The sequence below is a fragment of the Sinocyclocheilus anshuiensis genome, unplaced genomic scaffold (assembly GCF_001515605.1).
Source record: "Sinocyclocheilus anshuiensis isolate Anshui unplaced genomic scaffold, SAMN03320099.WGS_v1.1 scaffold637, whole genome shotgun sequence".
Lineage (NCBI taxonomy): Eukaryota > Metazoa > Chordata > Actinopteri > Cypriniformes > Cyprinidae > Sinocyclocheilus > Sinocyclocheilus anshuiensis.
Genome location: NW_015539816.1, coordinates 1,130,153 through 1,145,873, shown reverse-complemented (window position 1 = coordinate 1,145,873; position 15,721 = coordinate 1,130,153). Strand labels below are relative to the sequence as shown.

Here is a 15,721-nt window from a genome sequence, read left to right as displayed (position 1 = left end):
GAAGTGTTCTGGAACAGTGTTGTAAATACAACTTAACCACTGATTTCTAGTTGTGTCCTCTTTTGGAAGGCCAGACAAAGTAGTTTCGCTTTCACAACGAGAAACACAGCGTCACACACAGCGGGCTTGAGTAAGCGGCGGCCGGCGGGCTTGAGAACGGCACGGCCAGTAGATTCGACGAAGGAGCGGCCAGCGGGCTTGTGGCAACCACGTGCCGACCCCGGACTGGACTCCGCTTCATCCACGGTGAAAGCCGTCCAAAGAGAAAGGAAAAATTGAAATCGCATCATATGACCCCTTTAAATGAATAGAAAGTTTAAAAGAACAGAATTTAAGATAGAAACTACAGCTTTTAACCAATTTAATGTGTCCTTACTGATTATTATATATTTTTTTTTGTTCTTTGTGCCCTCATTCAGAGAAACCATCATTTCAGCAAATGTTTATGGTAAGAACTAAAAACAGAATAATAACTAGAGTAAATGAACATAAGCTGAAATGTCTTTAGGAAGCTTAATGGTGCAATATAAAGTAAAAAGGTGTTTATAATTTTGCTTTATTTTATATCTCCACCGTAATAATCTCAAGTATAACATGAATATTCAGTGTCTTGCCCAATCTTACTATAGTGTGACTGTGGCAGTTGCTTGATCTTGACCTATTCAAATCAAGTTAGTGTAGTGACAGAGAGACTGTATACTGAGTGATGAAACAGTAACAGATTGTGCGATTTCGAAACACGTTGACTCTCAGAGAAATTTGTTGTACTATTCAAAGAAGGTGGTATGTCCACTTTTTGTGTGTTGCTTTAGTAAGATCACTTCAGCTGACAATATTGGTTAGAGGACAGTGAAAATGAGGGAATGTACCATAGTTAAATGCCTAATGGTGAAATTCGTCAAACAACTGCAAATGATAGCTTGAAGGGAAAGGAAAGTGAGCATCGTGTCAGACATCCTGCCCACACTCCAGAGCTCTGATGCTTGTCCACACCAGCTTACTGTTCTCTCCTGTTCTGTCAGCAGTTACTCTCTCTCATTCCACACAGTCCAACATGCTGTCCGAGCGTTTGAGACCACTGGTGCGTGACAGCACTCCACCACATCAAACACTCCCCCCTCCACTCGCTCACAGAGGTTACTGCAGCAACCCTGGAATGACAGTCACTCACAGCTGTTCCACTAGTTGCAGAGCAGTGCGGTCTCTAAGGAGATGCTAGACAGACATATCTTTTCATGCAGATGTTCTGGTGTGGAGGGGGCTCTAAGGAACTTCCAGGAATGTGACTTTTCCCCCTCTGCTTTACACTCACTTTGATTTGTTTTAAAGATTTTAGCACTCACTGAGTGTCAGGCTGTTCTGCTAAGGATGAAATAAAAAAGAAAGTATAAAACTACTAACTACTAAAACTACTACTTTTCACTTAAAATGTGAAAGCTAGTCCGATCTATGGCCTAGCATGTTCCATGTTTGGCTTTGATGCCTTTGTGGTAAATTTGAGTCTTTTCTGGCCTCTGAAAAATAGCAAAGTCTAGATATTTAAAATGATACATTAAATTGTATACGAACATCAAAAAACTCAGAAAACGTTCATAAATGACTTCATGTGGCAGCGCTGCAGTCCAACCTGTCAATTTCAGTTAAACAATTCAAAACTATTATTAAACGATTAGCTTATTTAGTTACTCTAGTCATTTCACTTTAGGTCCTTACATAAAATATTTCTATTGTATTCATAAAAAATGACTGTTTTGTTAAAAAGGAAAGGAAAAAAAATCACCCTATTAAACCTTGTCACTGCAACAACGTAAACGTCAACTGAAAAGTTTGTAGTAAGCTTTTATTTTCTTTTTTCTTTGTATTCAGCAAGGATTCATGTAAAATCTAAAAAAGTTATATTTTAAATAAATGCTAATCTTTTAAGCTTTTTATTCATCAAAGAATCCCGAAAAGAATCCTGTTTCCACAAAAATATTAAGCAGCACAACTGTTTTCAACATGATGATGGTAAATGTTTCTTGAGCACCAAATCAGCCTATTAGAATTATTTCTGAAAGATCATGTGACACTAAAGCCTGGAGTAATGATGCTGAAATTCAGCTTTGCCATCACAAGAATAAATGTTACATTTATTCCTGTAATGAAGGAATTACATTTTAAATTGTATTCGAATATAACATTTTAAGATTAGTATAAGAGACTTAGTTCATGTTTTATTTTGTACACTTTTTGGCTAGGGCTGCACGATTAATCGCATGCGATATTTAACGCGCATAAGCACGCAGGTGATGGAGATTTACCGCTGATTACAGAACCGGCTTTACTGATAAGATGCGCGTTAAATATCGCATGCGATTAATCGTGCAGCCCTATTTTTGGCACATAAATGGTAATGTTGTGGCAGTATACAAACACGAGAAGTATTTTAAAGAGGCCTTGCACCTCTAGTTGCTGTGACCTGAAACTGTCGAAGAAGTAACCTGAAGTGGAAGAAATTCTCTCATTGTTGAACCGATATCTCCACACTTCTCATGTCAGTATTAGACTTCCTTTGCATGTGAATTTGATAGTATAAGAAGCACACAGCTAACTGGAAAATTGTTCTCCATGATGTTTGTTCCATTGATGTCGTCACCTGCCCAAGAACCTCTCTGGAGTCCTCTTCTGTGGGACAAAACACAACAGAAGACACATTATACCTCTGTCGTCTTAGTTTCGGCCTGTCTGTGTGTTCTTGGATCCATTTTCGTGTTCATAAAGGAGTGGTTGAGATGGGGTGTTGTGAAAGCTGACCCCGATACAGTGTTTTATGAGAGTGAATACTTGGTGCAGATGGAATGAGGAAGCATTTTGGTGGCTTTAGCGAACATGTGTTAACGCTTTTAGAACGTGAGACAGTTTCTCAAGCAACAGAATTTGTCATCGTGTGTTAATATGAAACCTGCACAGTGTTTTGTACTCACACCTTGTAAGTATATTTACACAAGACACCAGTCCATTTCCTGCATGCGTAACCAGAATATTTATCATCTGAGTCTATAATTGGGCTCTTTTTTTTGTCCCAGTTTTTTCTTTACTTTTTTCATACTGCAGCATATTTAATTTTTTCATATTTGCCGTCTTCTTTTTTTCACCAGTAATGTTGTCAGGCAACCGAACAACAGCAAAACACAATGACAATTGATCTGTTGTTTTTATATCATCTAGTACTATGAATATAGACACTCTCTCTCTCGTTCTCGCTCCCTTTTTGTCCCTCTCTTGCATTCCCACGTTTTCTTTCTCACGCTCTTTTTAACATTCCTATCTAGGCGTTTTAGTGCTAATAATTATCCAGATCTCATAAAAGCCTGTTTGAGCCTGTAAAGTGATCCCCCTCCTGTGTGGCACCAGTTATGCCCTCTTATGAGAGTGATGTATCGATTTACACGATTTTTGTGACACATTTGGAATATATGAACCACAGACTTATTGCTTTCTCATATATGTCTGGTTTGAGGGAAAGAAAGAAAGGAAAAACTGAGAGAAAGTGGCCATTTGGAAAGATGAGGATGTTTAAAATGATGAAAAAGAGAGTAAGAAGCATTTTTGCCACGGCTGATTTTTTCCCAACTGCTTTATGAAACAGCAGGGATGCGTCTCTAATTACCGAACAGGAGTTTTCATTTCGTTAGTGTGTGTTTTAATGTTTTGCTGAGTGGTCATTGCGGTTGTCACTAGTGGCAGAAAACGACAGCAGCAATGTTCTCTTTAGCTTTTCAGACATGCCCTCCAAGTTAATCTTAAAAAAATCACAGAACAAAATTCAAATATGTTCCTGTTATTGATGTAGATCTTAAAACTGCAACTTGTATTTCATAAGTTATAATAGTAAAAGTTAGAAAGTCACCCTTGACAAATAAATCACAGTTTGATGAGATGTTGACCTACAAAATCCCAAGACTGACAGTGGCAGATGTAGGAATGAAGTTATCAAATAAAATATATCACAAATTCATTTGAGCACACTTGGAAAGGTCAGCAAAAATGAAAGTCTTGGATTGTGGTGCTGTGGATTTTTTTTTTATTAATAATTTTTTTTTGTACATTTCAGTTATGAATTAAGCATGAAAAATAGTACAAGTGTTACATACCTGATGTCCAGATTTGTCAAACCCTTAAAGGGTTTTAAAAAATATATATATATAATTTTTTTTTTATCAACACTCATGTTGTATGGCTTTCTTTCTTCTGTGGAACATTAAAGATAGATTGAGCCATTGTTGTTTGGTTCCCAACATTCTTCACAAGATCTTCTTTTATTTTCCACAGAAGAAAGAAGGTCACATTAGAGTAAGTAAAGTTTTCATTTTTGTGAGTTTTTGTTAGTGTGAACTAATCTTGTGTGAATTCGGGGGTTGAATTACAATACTGTTCTTGTAAGAAAAAAAGTATTTGGCAAAGGAAATGTGCATGATTTCAGCGTTGTGGAAACGCTGCCTGAAAAGGCCTGCCTGCAGCTGTGATTATCATCCAGCTGTTGGCTTATTTTATCCAATCGGCAATTGCTGATGTCATTCTCACCTGCAGGAAGTGGTGTGTCAACAAGAATAACACAGCATTTGTGAGAGATTGTGTGCCCTCCAGTATGTTCATATCCCACACATTGACTCACTCAGTACCTTGTACAATCAAACCTGTAGGGTGCGACTTGAGAGGTGATGTACCCTGAAGCTGAGCAGGCCTGTGGCAGGGAGATATGCTGTTTGCACAGACACACACAAACACAGCTTCACGTGTACTTCACACACTCCACCAGCACTTACTCTTTCTGATATCTCTGTGGAGAAAACATTCAGTTTTAGCTCCCAGGTTAACATGCTCATGCAGTAAAAATACTGTTTAAAATGTTGGCACAAAAAACACTTTCTGCTAAAGTTAGTTCTGAGAAATGTTAGTTTCTTAAAGTTGGCATGAAGTGAAACTTTATCCCATTTTCTAAATATATTAGATTTTTTTTTAACCTTGTAATTTTGAATCATATCTCAATCTTCCAGTAAAATGACATGTCTCTCTGGTGGGTGTATGCTGAAGTTCTTGAATCGTTTGGATAGAAATGTTAGATAAAACCAAGTCTCAAGTCCCTCCTGTATGGATAGAATCTAAAAAAAATTTCCCTTTTTCGATAATCGGTTTCACTTGGTTATATGTGACAGTATGGAAAAAAAGATCTGTCGCTACTTTAGTATCATTCCAACTTTAAGTGTCTTAATACTCTTTGCATATGCACACACACAACAGTCCCTCTTTCTTTATTTAGTGTGGAGAGCTGTGTCAGTTCTTACAGATTGTAAATGGTTTGGCCTTTTCTCATGCCCGTTTCATTACCTGTAATGAATTTAGCAGAGTCTAAGCTGGAGAAGCCTGTTGTTTGGGCTTACTGGCTTTGGGACATTCAGGTCATGAAGTGAGAAGTACAGATCTAAATCTGGACCTGAGGTGAAGAGTGTTGGAAAAAAGTCATGTCATTAATGACAAATCCCACCCCAGGACAGTCATACAATATGCAGAAGAGTTGCATTACCCTCGGGCACAGAGAGAAGGAGAGAACAGGAAATTGAATCGAACTTAAAAGTAAATTACGGATGCTATCATTTCTGTATAATTATGTCGATGTCTATTTTCTGATGAGGACTATTTTGAGCTCCTCTCTAGATACTTTTAGAAGTAAGGTGTGGATGTTTTATTCTTTTTAATGGAATGTCTGTCTGAAGACTCTTGTGTCTGATTTGCTGAAGCACAGGTGGTGTTTTCACTCAAAAAGAGCACATCACTCGCTCAGGACCTGATCCAGATATTGAATGTCACAACACAGAAAATTTCTACAGCTCGTCCCTTTGAACCTACAAATCTGTTTGATTCTGGCTTGTTTGTAGTGTCTCTCAGAGGTTTGGTTTATCCTGAAAGTGTGTTTATTTCGGTAGTTTTTATATGAAGCCCTGTGATCCCAACATCTGTGGATTTAATATAACGTACACACTCGTGATTGCCCTAGGTGGTCTGTCCATGTGCTATTAATGTTTTCTGACAAAGTAAAGCTCCAGTTTTTATTCTTGATTTATGACCTCTTGTTAGTCAAAGTCATAAACATGCCATGTGGTTGATTGTTCCAGACAGGGAGAAATACAAGTACATGTAACACTTTTAAGAGTCTGCTATACAAACTAAACTATACATGTGCTATACAAAAATTATTAAGCACACGACTTGTTTTGCTGACAGTTGACTGTTATGAGTCGGTCCTATTATTGAACCATTCTAAAAAAGACAGGATGGGATTTTATGGCCTCAGTCTTTGAGTTTTTACTTATTGTTATAATAATTTAACACAATTTACAGTCTATTTCAGCTGATATTCGTAGAGCAGCTTTTAGTTGTGTGGATTATTACACTACCCTTCAAACGTTTGGGGTTGGTAAGATTTTTTTCTCTTTTGCTTCTCTTATGCTTAGCAAGGCTGACCCCAACCATTTAAACGGCTGTGTTTATTTGTTAAATAAATGGCAGTAGCAACCAGTAATTAATTATTTTGCTCACTCATGTACTCCCAACTGACCAGAATAAAAGTCATTTTGACACTTGACTAAGTTTACCAAAGGCAAGTTCTCATTGGTTATGACGTTTTAAGGCCGTCAATGTTGTTCTTTAGCTGGATTGATTTAGGGCATGAACAACAAATGTAGGCTGACATGTAGCTCTAAAGATGTCTTGTTGCATTAAAGTTTGTTTGTCTAAACAGAAGTCATACGTGTGTGGCTATCTGCTCAAATTCTCTCGGTTGTATGGCTTTCTGTGTCATCCCTTAAGCAGAATTTCTCTCTCATAATAAGTTTCATAACGTGCTTCCACTTGCCAGGAGTGGAAACGGCTCAGGAAAGGTTAATTAACTTATTTCTTCTTATTTGTCTTTTTAGGTTCACATTTGCACAACAGGACTCATTGTTACTCCTCCACCAAGCAGTCCTGTCACCACAGCGACAGTTTTCACATTTCCTCCAGAAACCAGCTATGTCTCTATTCCAGTGGTGAGTCTGACAAGGTCCTTAAATCGACTTAGTATGTCAAATTTCTTCATCATCCTATCAGTTTATTCATATGACATTCTTCTAACCTGTATATATAAAATGACCCTGTCTGTACAACAGTGCTCAACGCTATTACTCAGCATTTCTGTTCAAAGTGCACAGTATTTAAAGTCAATCTGCTCTAGTCCTGTTTAGATTAGATTTTTTAAAATTGATTTGTCACTCTACAGGAGCCCTATATAATTACAGTGGTTCGTGTATACCAGACATATTCAGAGGACAAATTTCAAAAAATTTTTTTCTTTTTTTTTGAAGTGTGATTCATTGGCCAAAAAAGGAGAAAACAACGTATCTTTGTAGATATTGCAATAATTCCCAGCATGCTGTCAGCTAAAAACTCTCTTAAGATGTTGTTTTTAAAAAAATCATCCCCTCTAAACAGCAACACAGCATTAAAGCTGAGTGCTTAATTGTGAATGCAACACGAACTTCTCCTTGGGTAAGCATATTACCTCAGTATTTAAGTATCAGTGTACACTGTTCAAAATTTTGGTACAATTTTGTAATGTTTTGAACATTACAATCCTTAAAATGTAATTTATTCATGTTATGGCAAAGCATGATTTTCAGCACTTTCAGCCATGAAAGTGCCCATTTCCAGTGTCACATGAAAAAAAAAATTTGTAATGATGTAAAAGTCTTTACTGTCACTTTTGATAAATTTAATGTGCCCTTGCTGAATGAAAATATTAATTAATAAAAAAAATCTTACTGACCCCGAACTTTTGAACAGTAGTGTATCAAAACACAAACACTCACATAACTAAAGCAAAATGTAAGCAGTTCTCCCTCTAACATTTTCATATACTTTCACATTCATACACACTCAAATGCCAATGCTAAACGAGGACAGTTTGCCATCTGATAGCCCTTCATCTCCTTCAACGCAAACACACACACCATTTCAAGGAGTTGTGTGGGCCTCAGGCTGGACACTAATGGCTCTCTGAGGTTGATGTGTGTTCAGTGCTGTGCGGGTACTGTTTTCTTTTGTTTTCAAAGCATTGTTATTGTAATGGTGGCCTTAGTGTGCATCGGTTGACCCTCTTATCTCGTATATGGGATTTAAAAGCACCAGAGAGAAAGATGTTGTTTTTTTTAGTTTTTCCTAATTGCAGTAAATCCACATTAGGCAGTAAACACAAGACACATGAATTAATAAAACAAATAAGACAAGAGCATTAGTAGAGAAAACATTGTAGGAGAACTTGAAACGAACAGACAAAAAGGTGACTTAAAGCAACAAAACAAGCTTTACAGTGTGAGAGTTGTTTTCGTAGTGGTGCCACTGGGCTCATAAAGTCTGTTTGCAGATGTGTGCGTTGGTCCATATGGAACCGATTTCTCCGTCTTCAGCCAGACATGTAGCCCAGGCTGGATATCCACCAATCACAACACCTGCCACAGCCAAAGTACCCGCTTGTTAGCAACCAGCACACAAGCTGGAAAGTCACAGTCAGTGGGATTATGGTTTTATGGCATTGCCCAAACTTTGCAGGGATGTCTCTGACATAATTTCCTGCTACACATGAGATACATATATGTGAATCGACGTCAAAATAACAATGAAAATGGACGGGTATGAGAACCGCAGTATCTCAAGATGTACTTTAATTGTATTGTTTCTTATACATAAATCATTTTGTAGGAGACATAATATTAACAAAATGTATGTTTAATTATTTCAGGATGCTCTTCCTCCTCCACCTCCTCCTCCACCTCAGTCACAGTCCTCAACTGTGGGCGCTGCCGCCTTGAATGCTGGTCAGAGGCCGTTGCCCGCTGTGGGTGACCAGAGTGGCCGTCAGAGACCCAGCGTGTGAGTACAACATAAAATGCACACACTTTAAATATACAACTTTAGAGATACCTACTGTTAGAAAGAGTATGAGAGGGTCCTTGCAACTCTAACTCACCTCTCTGCTATTACCCAATGCCAGCTGAGCGTGACTGAACACACAGGTGAGGGGTCAGAGGTCATGTCTAAGGGGAATTGGGTTGTCTCTGGGGACTTAACCTGAGCCCTGACCTCTCACCTTTTGTCTGCATATCAACTAAACACACCTGATTTCTGTTGGAGTCGCCCATAATGCTCTGGGTGGAGTATGTTTATGGCCGTTATTCATTACATTCCCATTTTCAAGGCAGTTTTTAAAGACTTTATGGTTTTTGTGTCCTTGGAAATTATTTTACAGCTGAGAGTAGATTTGTTATGATGCATAATAGCCGTGTGGGAACAACGCCAACCCCTGTTTGATTAGCAGTACTGCATCCAAGTCAAATTAAAACTCTAAATATTGATAAATTAATAAACAATTAAAAAATGCAAAATTGTAATCAATTAAAAAATTATTTAAAGTCCATTTTAAAAATAACATTAAAAAAATTATACAATTTTAAATTAATTAAACTTTACAGAATGAAATGTGTCTCTTTTGTTTGTTTGTTTGTTTATATTTTTTTAATGTTGGAAACTTGATTCTCTCTCAGGTACGTGGCGATGTTTCCCTACACGCCTCGTAAGGAAGATGAGTTGGAATTGAGGAAGGGCGAGATGTTTCTGGTGCTGGAGCGCTGTCAGGACGGCTGGTTTAAAGGAACATCCATGCACACTGGCAAGATCGGAGTGTTTCCTGGTAACTACATGAGTCCTGTCAACAGGTATGATACACACACACACTTACACACTTGTATATGTTATCACTCATACACCCTGTAAGCTAGGGAAAAATTAGATTGTCCTTTGGCTCAGGCACACGCACACCACACATAAAGTCTCCACTTGCAGATAAAACTGAGCTGGTCACGTTCACACATAGAATTGTTAAAAGAGTGTTCCAGGTTCAATAAAAGCTACACTTTGTTGACAACTCGTCAATCATAATGTGGATTACAAATTTAAAAAAAAAGTTAAATGTGAGATTAGTCCATTTTTTATTGTGAATTTTTTTTGCGCTAAAGGGCATTTTGCCACAAATGCCGTCAATAAAGCTTCTTATGCACCGGGGCATTCCTTTAAACTCAGCACTCTCTTGTGGCAGGAATGAGAATTACATGCGTAATATCATTCACTGATTGCATGAAAACACATCACCTTGAAGTAATCAGCATGATGAGCCATTTACAGTCATTCAAACCATTGTACAGATGTCTTCGAAATGTCTTTCTTACAGCTCCTCTTACAATTCCTATTCATTTTTTTTTCTCATCACACCTGTGATTTAAAAAGAATACAACTACATAGAGCCTGTTAAATGTACAGATGTTTCTGTTGATTTGCTGTAAAATGTGTTGCATTGTCAAAAGATTCAGGATGAGCAGAACCTCTTGAACCTCACATTTCTTCCTTTTACTGCAGGACTGTTTCTGGCAGCAGTCAGCCAAAAGTTCCCCTGACCCTGTGCTCCCAGGCGGGATGTGGCGTCACCATCGTCAGCCCCTCCTCTGCTCCTCTTGGATCCGCCCTGGGGAGTGTCGACCCCAGCAAACCCCTCCCAGTCTGCCCAAATCCCACCCCGTCTTGCCCACTGCCTGCTGCTGTAGTGTCAGCTGCACATCTAGCCACTGGACAGCACCCCAAAGTGCTCATGCATGTGACGTCACAGATGACCGTTAACCAGGCACGCAGTGCGGTCAGGACAGGTAGAATTACATGCACACACGCACCTAATAACAAACACCACTCAGAATTTTATTTCAGAAACAGGCCTGTGTGCTTATGATATAATTTTGTTTTTAACTTCTGAATTAAAATTATTTTTAGGAACAACGCAAAACATTTCAAAAGTAAAAAGAAAATAATTACAACTTTCCTGAAAAGCATTCAAAAATTATTATTGAAAAGAAAACCACAAGTAGTTTGGCATATTTTTATTATTTAGTTATCTTTTTTATTATTATTGCTTGGCAAACAATACTTTCATTTAATTAATAGTCATGAACTAAATTGTCACTAAATTGATACTTTTCACAGATTTTTTTCAAAATCGTGTAAAACCAACTTGTATACAAATAGTATATTTCTAAAATCTTTATTATGGGCACTCAAATTTGTCATCAAATAAATCATCTTTCTTTTATTCCACATTTTTTCCCCACCAGCTGTGAGTCATAGTCAGGACCGGCCTACAGCAGCAGTGACGCCCATCCAATCCCACAATCCTGTATCCTACATTCCTAGCACAGCTGTGGTTCTTCAGGCGTCACCTGTCCTCGGCTCCAGCCCAGGATCCTCCTCAGCCAGAGTTGGTGTGGCTATGAGCTGTGCCGCCGCCTCCTTGACCCCTCCTAATGTTAGCGCTGCTTCTTTGGACAGTGATGCCATGAGACCTGTCTCTGTTGTAGCACTTCCTGTGAACCCTGGCGGCACAAAATCTCTTGGTTCAGCTTTGAATCACGGTGTTGCTTGTAGACTGGATAAAGACTGCAAGGTGAGACATTTTACATCATCTACAGCTTTTATAATGGTTTCTTTTGCTTTTCCCCTCCCATCAGTGTTATTTTAATGTGCTGCAGTAAGGCATCTGGCAATTAGAAATTCTCAGAGTTTCACCTCATTTGCTGAGCTGGATGGTTACGCCTGCTGATATAGAGCTGAAATCATCAGTTTTTAGAATTCAGACTGTTCTGCAAACCCAGAGGACACAACCTTGAGTGTTGTTCACTTTGGCTCGATGTTCTGGGAGATTTCTTGGTACTCTTGCATGTACAGTGTAGCTGACTCACAGATCTTCAGAGTTCACTTTTATAAACCTCTTATTTTTTTAACTAGATCTCTGGAGATAATCATTCTGATGTGTTTTCTTTTTGTTTTTGTAATAGCTGGGATAATACTACTAGAGGAATTATTGATATAATGAAAATGCTATAAAAATGTGGAGTAGAGTGATTAAAGCGAGTCAGAGTCAATTAAATAAGTAAAAAAAATATTAAATAAAATAATTTGATTGTGTCACGGCAGTAGACTGGGTTTCCATCCAGTTTTATTTTTATTTATTAATTATTATTATTTTATTTTTTTTACTTTTTGCCTTTCATTATTTATTATGATCATTACCATTATTTATTACCATCACTAACAAACATTAAAATTCAGTTTTTTGTCTGTGTGCAAATAATTCATTAATTGTAACATTTTTATGCGTACATTTTAAATATTTAAATATTAATTTTTCATATTTTAATATTAATGCAACTGTTATTTTAGAACAAATCACATTCCTATTTACACAATGACAAGCCACGATACTCTGCAGCCAGAATAACACTGTGTGAATGATGGATAGATTTTATTCCATAAACTAGATTGATTATTTGGTAGATAGATCTGTTATCTGATAATTCAGATTCTCAAATATGTGCAACTAAATGTGTTTTGCTTTTCAATATAATGATCATGTTGTTTCCATTTTTCATTTAGTTCTCCAGAAGTGATGGTTTTGTTCTCTTTGACATATGAGATTTAAAGTTTTATTTACAAACTGTTTTTGCAATATTTCAAAATGGTTTGAATTTTAAATCTGCTGCTTAAGGCTGGAATACACCATACAACTTTGGACAAGTTGACACCAGTCTGCAGATTTGAGTTGACAGATTTAATAGAAAATCACGTAGAGTATGATGAACAGACTTCAATTTGTTTTGTTTTTTTAAGCTTCAGACTATGATTCTATCCAATCAGAGTATGTCAAGCATGTGTCATATTTTGACCTGATTTTAGAATATATATATTGATTTCATTTGTCACACATCATCTAGCAACCTCACACGTTTCTGTTCATATTTCAGAAGTCGTGTAGTGTGTTACAGCCTTTAGATGGAAATATTTCAAATGTGTCATGACACTTCCATTTCCGTTGATAACTTTCATTGACAGCTGATAATCTTCACAGATCCTGTGCTGATAATTGCTTGTTTTGTGTAAAAGCCATGCACTCAACCTCTTTATTTAAACAGAATCAAATGTGTCATTTCAGAGAGAAAAGAAAGGCCTGCTGAAACTGCTGTCTAATAAAAAGAAGCTCCGCCCATCTCCCCCATCCTCCCCTACACTGGAGGCGGAGCAGTCTATTGCCATGGAAATGCCCCAGGGGGCAGCTGGACCTGAAATGGCTCCACCCAGCTCCGCAACGGTGGCAGTAGGACACAACGGCCGTGCTGGGGTCTGTCCGATGGATTCTGAGCTCTCTGCATCCTTGTCTTCATCAAACACAGACGCAGCGTCACACAGAAGCAGCTCCCAGGACAACACTGCCCCAATCGCCCCGCCTCCACGACAGGCATGCTCCTCCCTCCTCTCCATGCAGCATGACGGCCGGCCAATCGTGTGTGAAAGGTAGAATAAAAGCTCAATAAAAACGTATTCAAATAAAACACCAAGAATGACAACTATAATGACTCTAGGGCTGGGTGATAAACAATATCTTATCGAGATCGCAATAAAATTTATGTCGATAATGATGACAAGTTCTGGACAGTTTTACTTGATATGGATTAATCTAACAGCTGATCACACGGAGGAAATACTAAATCGGGAGCAAGTTCTTTGTGTGAATGAGTGGCGTAGTTATAAGTACTACACAGACTCAAACACACGACAGTCACTGTGTTTTCAGCATCATTCAGCATATCAATCATATATCTCAATATATGCGGACAGTCCACAGAAACTTCATCTCCAGAGCTGCTCTGAGATTCACTTCACCAGCATTTCACAATTTCATTTGAGAAAAACTACCATCAAATACACAATGAAACTCAAAGATCTTCACAACAAACAAAGTTGGTTTAACTTGAAAACATTATGGCATAAATATATTATTTTTGTACATTAAAATGTACTTCTCAGAGTAATAATATTTTAAGAAATATCTTAAAGCCAAGATATTATTAATCCGCGTTTAATTTATACAGTTCTTTTTTGCAGCATCCTATTTGGGGGAAAAAAATCAATTAAGTCAAAAATCATTTTTAATCATAGCTCAACCCTAAATATTAGGTGTCCACAACAACGCACAATAATGTCTTATTTATTATAAGCATGCACTGCAGCTTAGCCATCTAGCACTTTAAATGCTTGAGCTCTTGAAAGCAGGATGGATTCTGATTGACTGTCAATGTTTTTGTCGTTCATCAGCTGGTAAAAAAAATAGTTCTGAAAGTGATTCCAACGATATCGTTCCTCTGTGCCATTATCATTATAGTTGTAGTGTGGACTCTTGCTATTCTATTCAATTTTGGACGTTTTTTTTTTAAAACAAACGTCCAAACGTCCTTTATTGTTATAGTTACTGTCCTTTGTGTGAACAGGCCTTAACACCCAGAAATCAACATTCACACATCATACTTGAGAAGAAACATGACTTGACTTCTAAACATCACATTTTACCATTCCTCCAGGTACCGTGTGGTGGTGTCCTACCCTCCCCAAAGCGAAGCAGAGCTGGAACTCAAGGAGGGAGACATTGTTTTTGTGCACAGAAAACGAGAGGACGGCTGGTTTAAAGGAACACTTCAGAGAAATGGCCGAACTGGGCTGTTTCCTGGCAGCTTTGTTGACAGTATCTAACGCACATGGTGTTTAAGAACGTAACATTTAGATATCAAATTCTCCATCACTGAAAATACAGCACTGAACTTCAGCCTTAATATTGATGAACAGCAGTGATCGGTAGGACTGGGCTGCTTAGGACTGTTGGAGCAAACTGTGAGGGTCATCAGTTGCATGGATTCGACCACAGTCTTATGAAAATCTCAAAACCAACTAGACCGGTCCTAGTCTTTCAGCAGTAGATCAAATACTTTTCCTGAAGCACATGGAAGCAACAAAAGTTTTAGCCGTTCTGACTCGGCACCCTATTTCTAGCACAGTAGATGAAGTCGTGATAGGATTAGTTAATTTATGCATCTGTAACATTTCAAAGATGATTAATGTGTGCCTTGTACTGTCTCACTTTACTGTATATAAGCAAAGCGAAGCTGATCTGAGTCATGACAAGAACAATATGATTTTTCTTCAACATTTAACTTATTTTTGTCTCGTAGGAATGGAGTTTTTTAGGGACGGTTTGTTATGTGAGCCGATTGGTTAGAGCCTGAATAAAGTCACTGGTCATTTGCTTGAAAAAAAATAATCAATACCAGATGAAGAGCCGAATGACCTCAGAAACATTGGTTTGACCATCCATGTCTACTTTAACTTGCATATAATTGGCTCTTTGAGTCATAGGATGTGGAGTGAGGACACTGCAGGCCTGTATAGTCTCACGTTCTGATTGGTTGTGGTGTGTGTAAAGGTTTGCTGTAGCTACACTGAGTGATGGAATGAAGGATAGCATATTGTTATTTTTAAAAGAACAAGATTACACTGAGACATTTTAATCAAATATTACTAATATTCCTTTGCAATAACAGTTTTTTTTGGTAGTAGAAAAGCCATTCAGCAGAACAGAAACAATCACTCGTAGCAAAAGCACAGACACCCCGATATCTTACAGTGATAGTGCCATTATTCTTTTGTGCACACGTGTTTGTTCCCTCTCTGGTTTACTTTCCTTCAGGCCCATACGTGGACACACAGCTGACCCAATGGTCATCAT

General features: G+C 37.9%; 1 protein-coding gene across 2 annotated transcripts in view; it reads left to right on the top strand.

The window, feature by feature from the left end:
• Nucleotides 1–15,253, top strand: part of LOC107683940 (E3 ubiquitin-protein ligase SH3RF1-like) — a 74,076-nt gene extending 58,823 nt beyond the window's left edge. For both annotated transcript variants that reach the window (XM_016480018.1, XM_016480019.1), the window contains exons 6-12: nucleotides 6,954–7,064; nucleotides 8,813–8,943; nucleotides 9,615–9,785; nucleotides 10,483–10,766; nucleotides 11,226–11,554; nucleotides 13,100–13,458; nucleotides 14,523–15,253. In XM_016480018.1, the coding sequence (XP_016335504.1) occupies nucleotides 6,954–7,064; nucleotides 8,813–8,943; nucleotides 9,615–9,785; nucleotides 10,483–10,766; nucleotides 11,226–11,554; nucleotides 13,100–13,458; nucleotides 14,523–14,691 (1,554 nt within the window). In that variant the 3' untranslated portion in view covers nucleotides 14,692–15,253. The remainder of the gene's footprint in view (nucleotides 1–6,953; nucleotides 7,065–8,812; nucleotides 8,944–9,614; nucleotides 9,786–10,482; nucleotides 10,767–11,225; nucleotides 11,555–13,099; nucleotides 13,459–14,522) is intronic.
• Nucleotides 15,254–15,721: the final 468 nt, after the last annotated feature.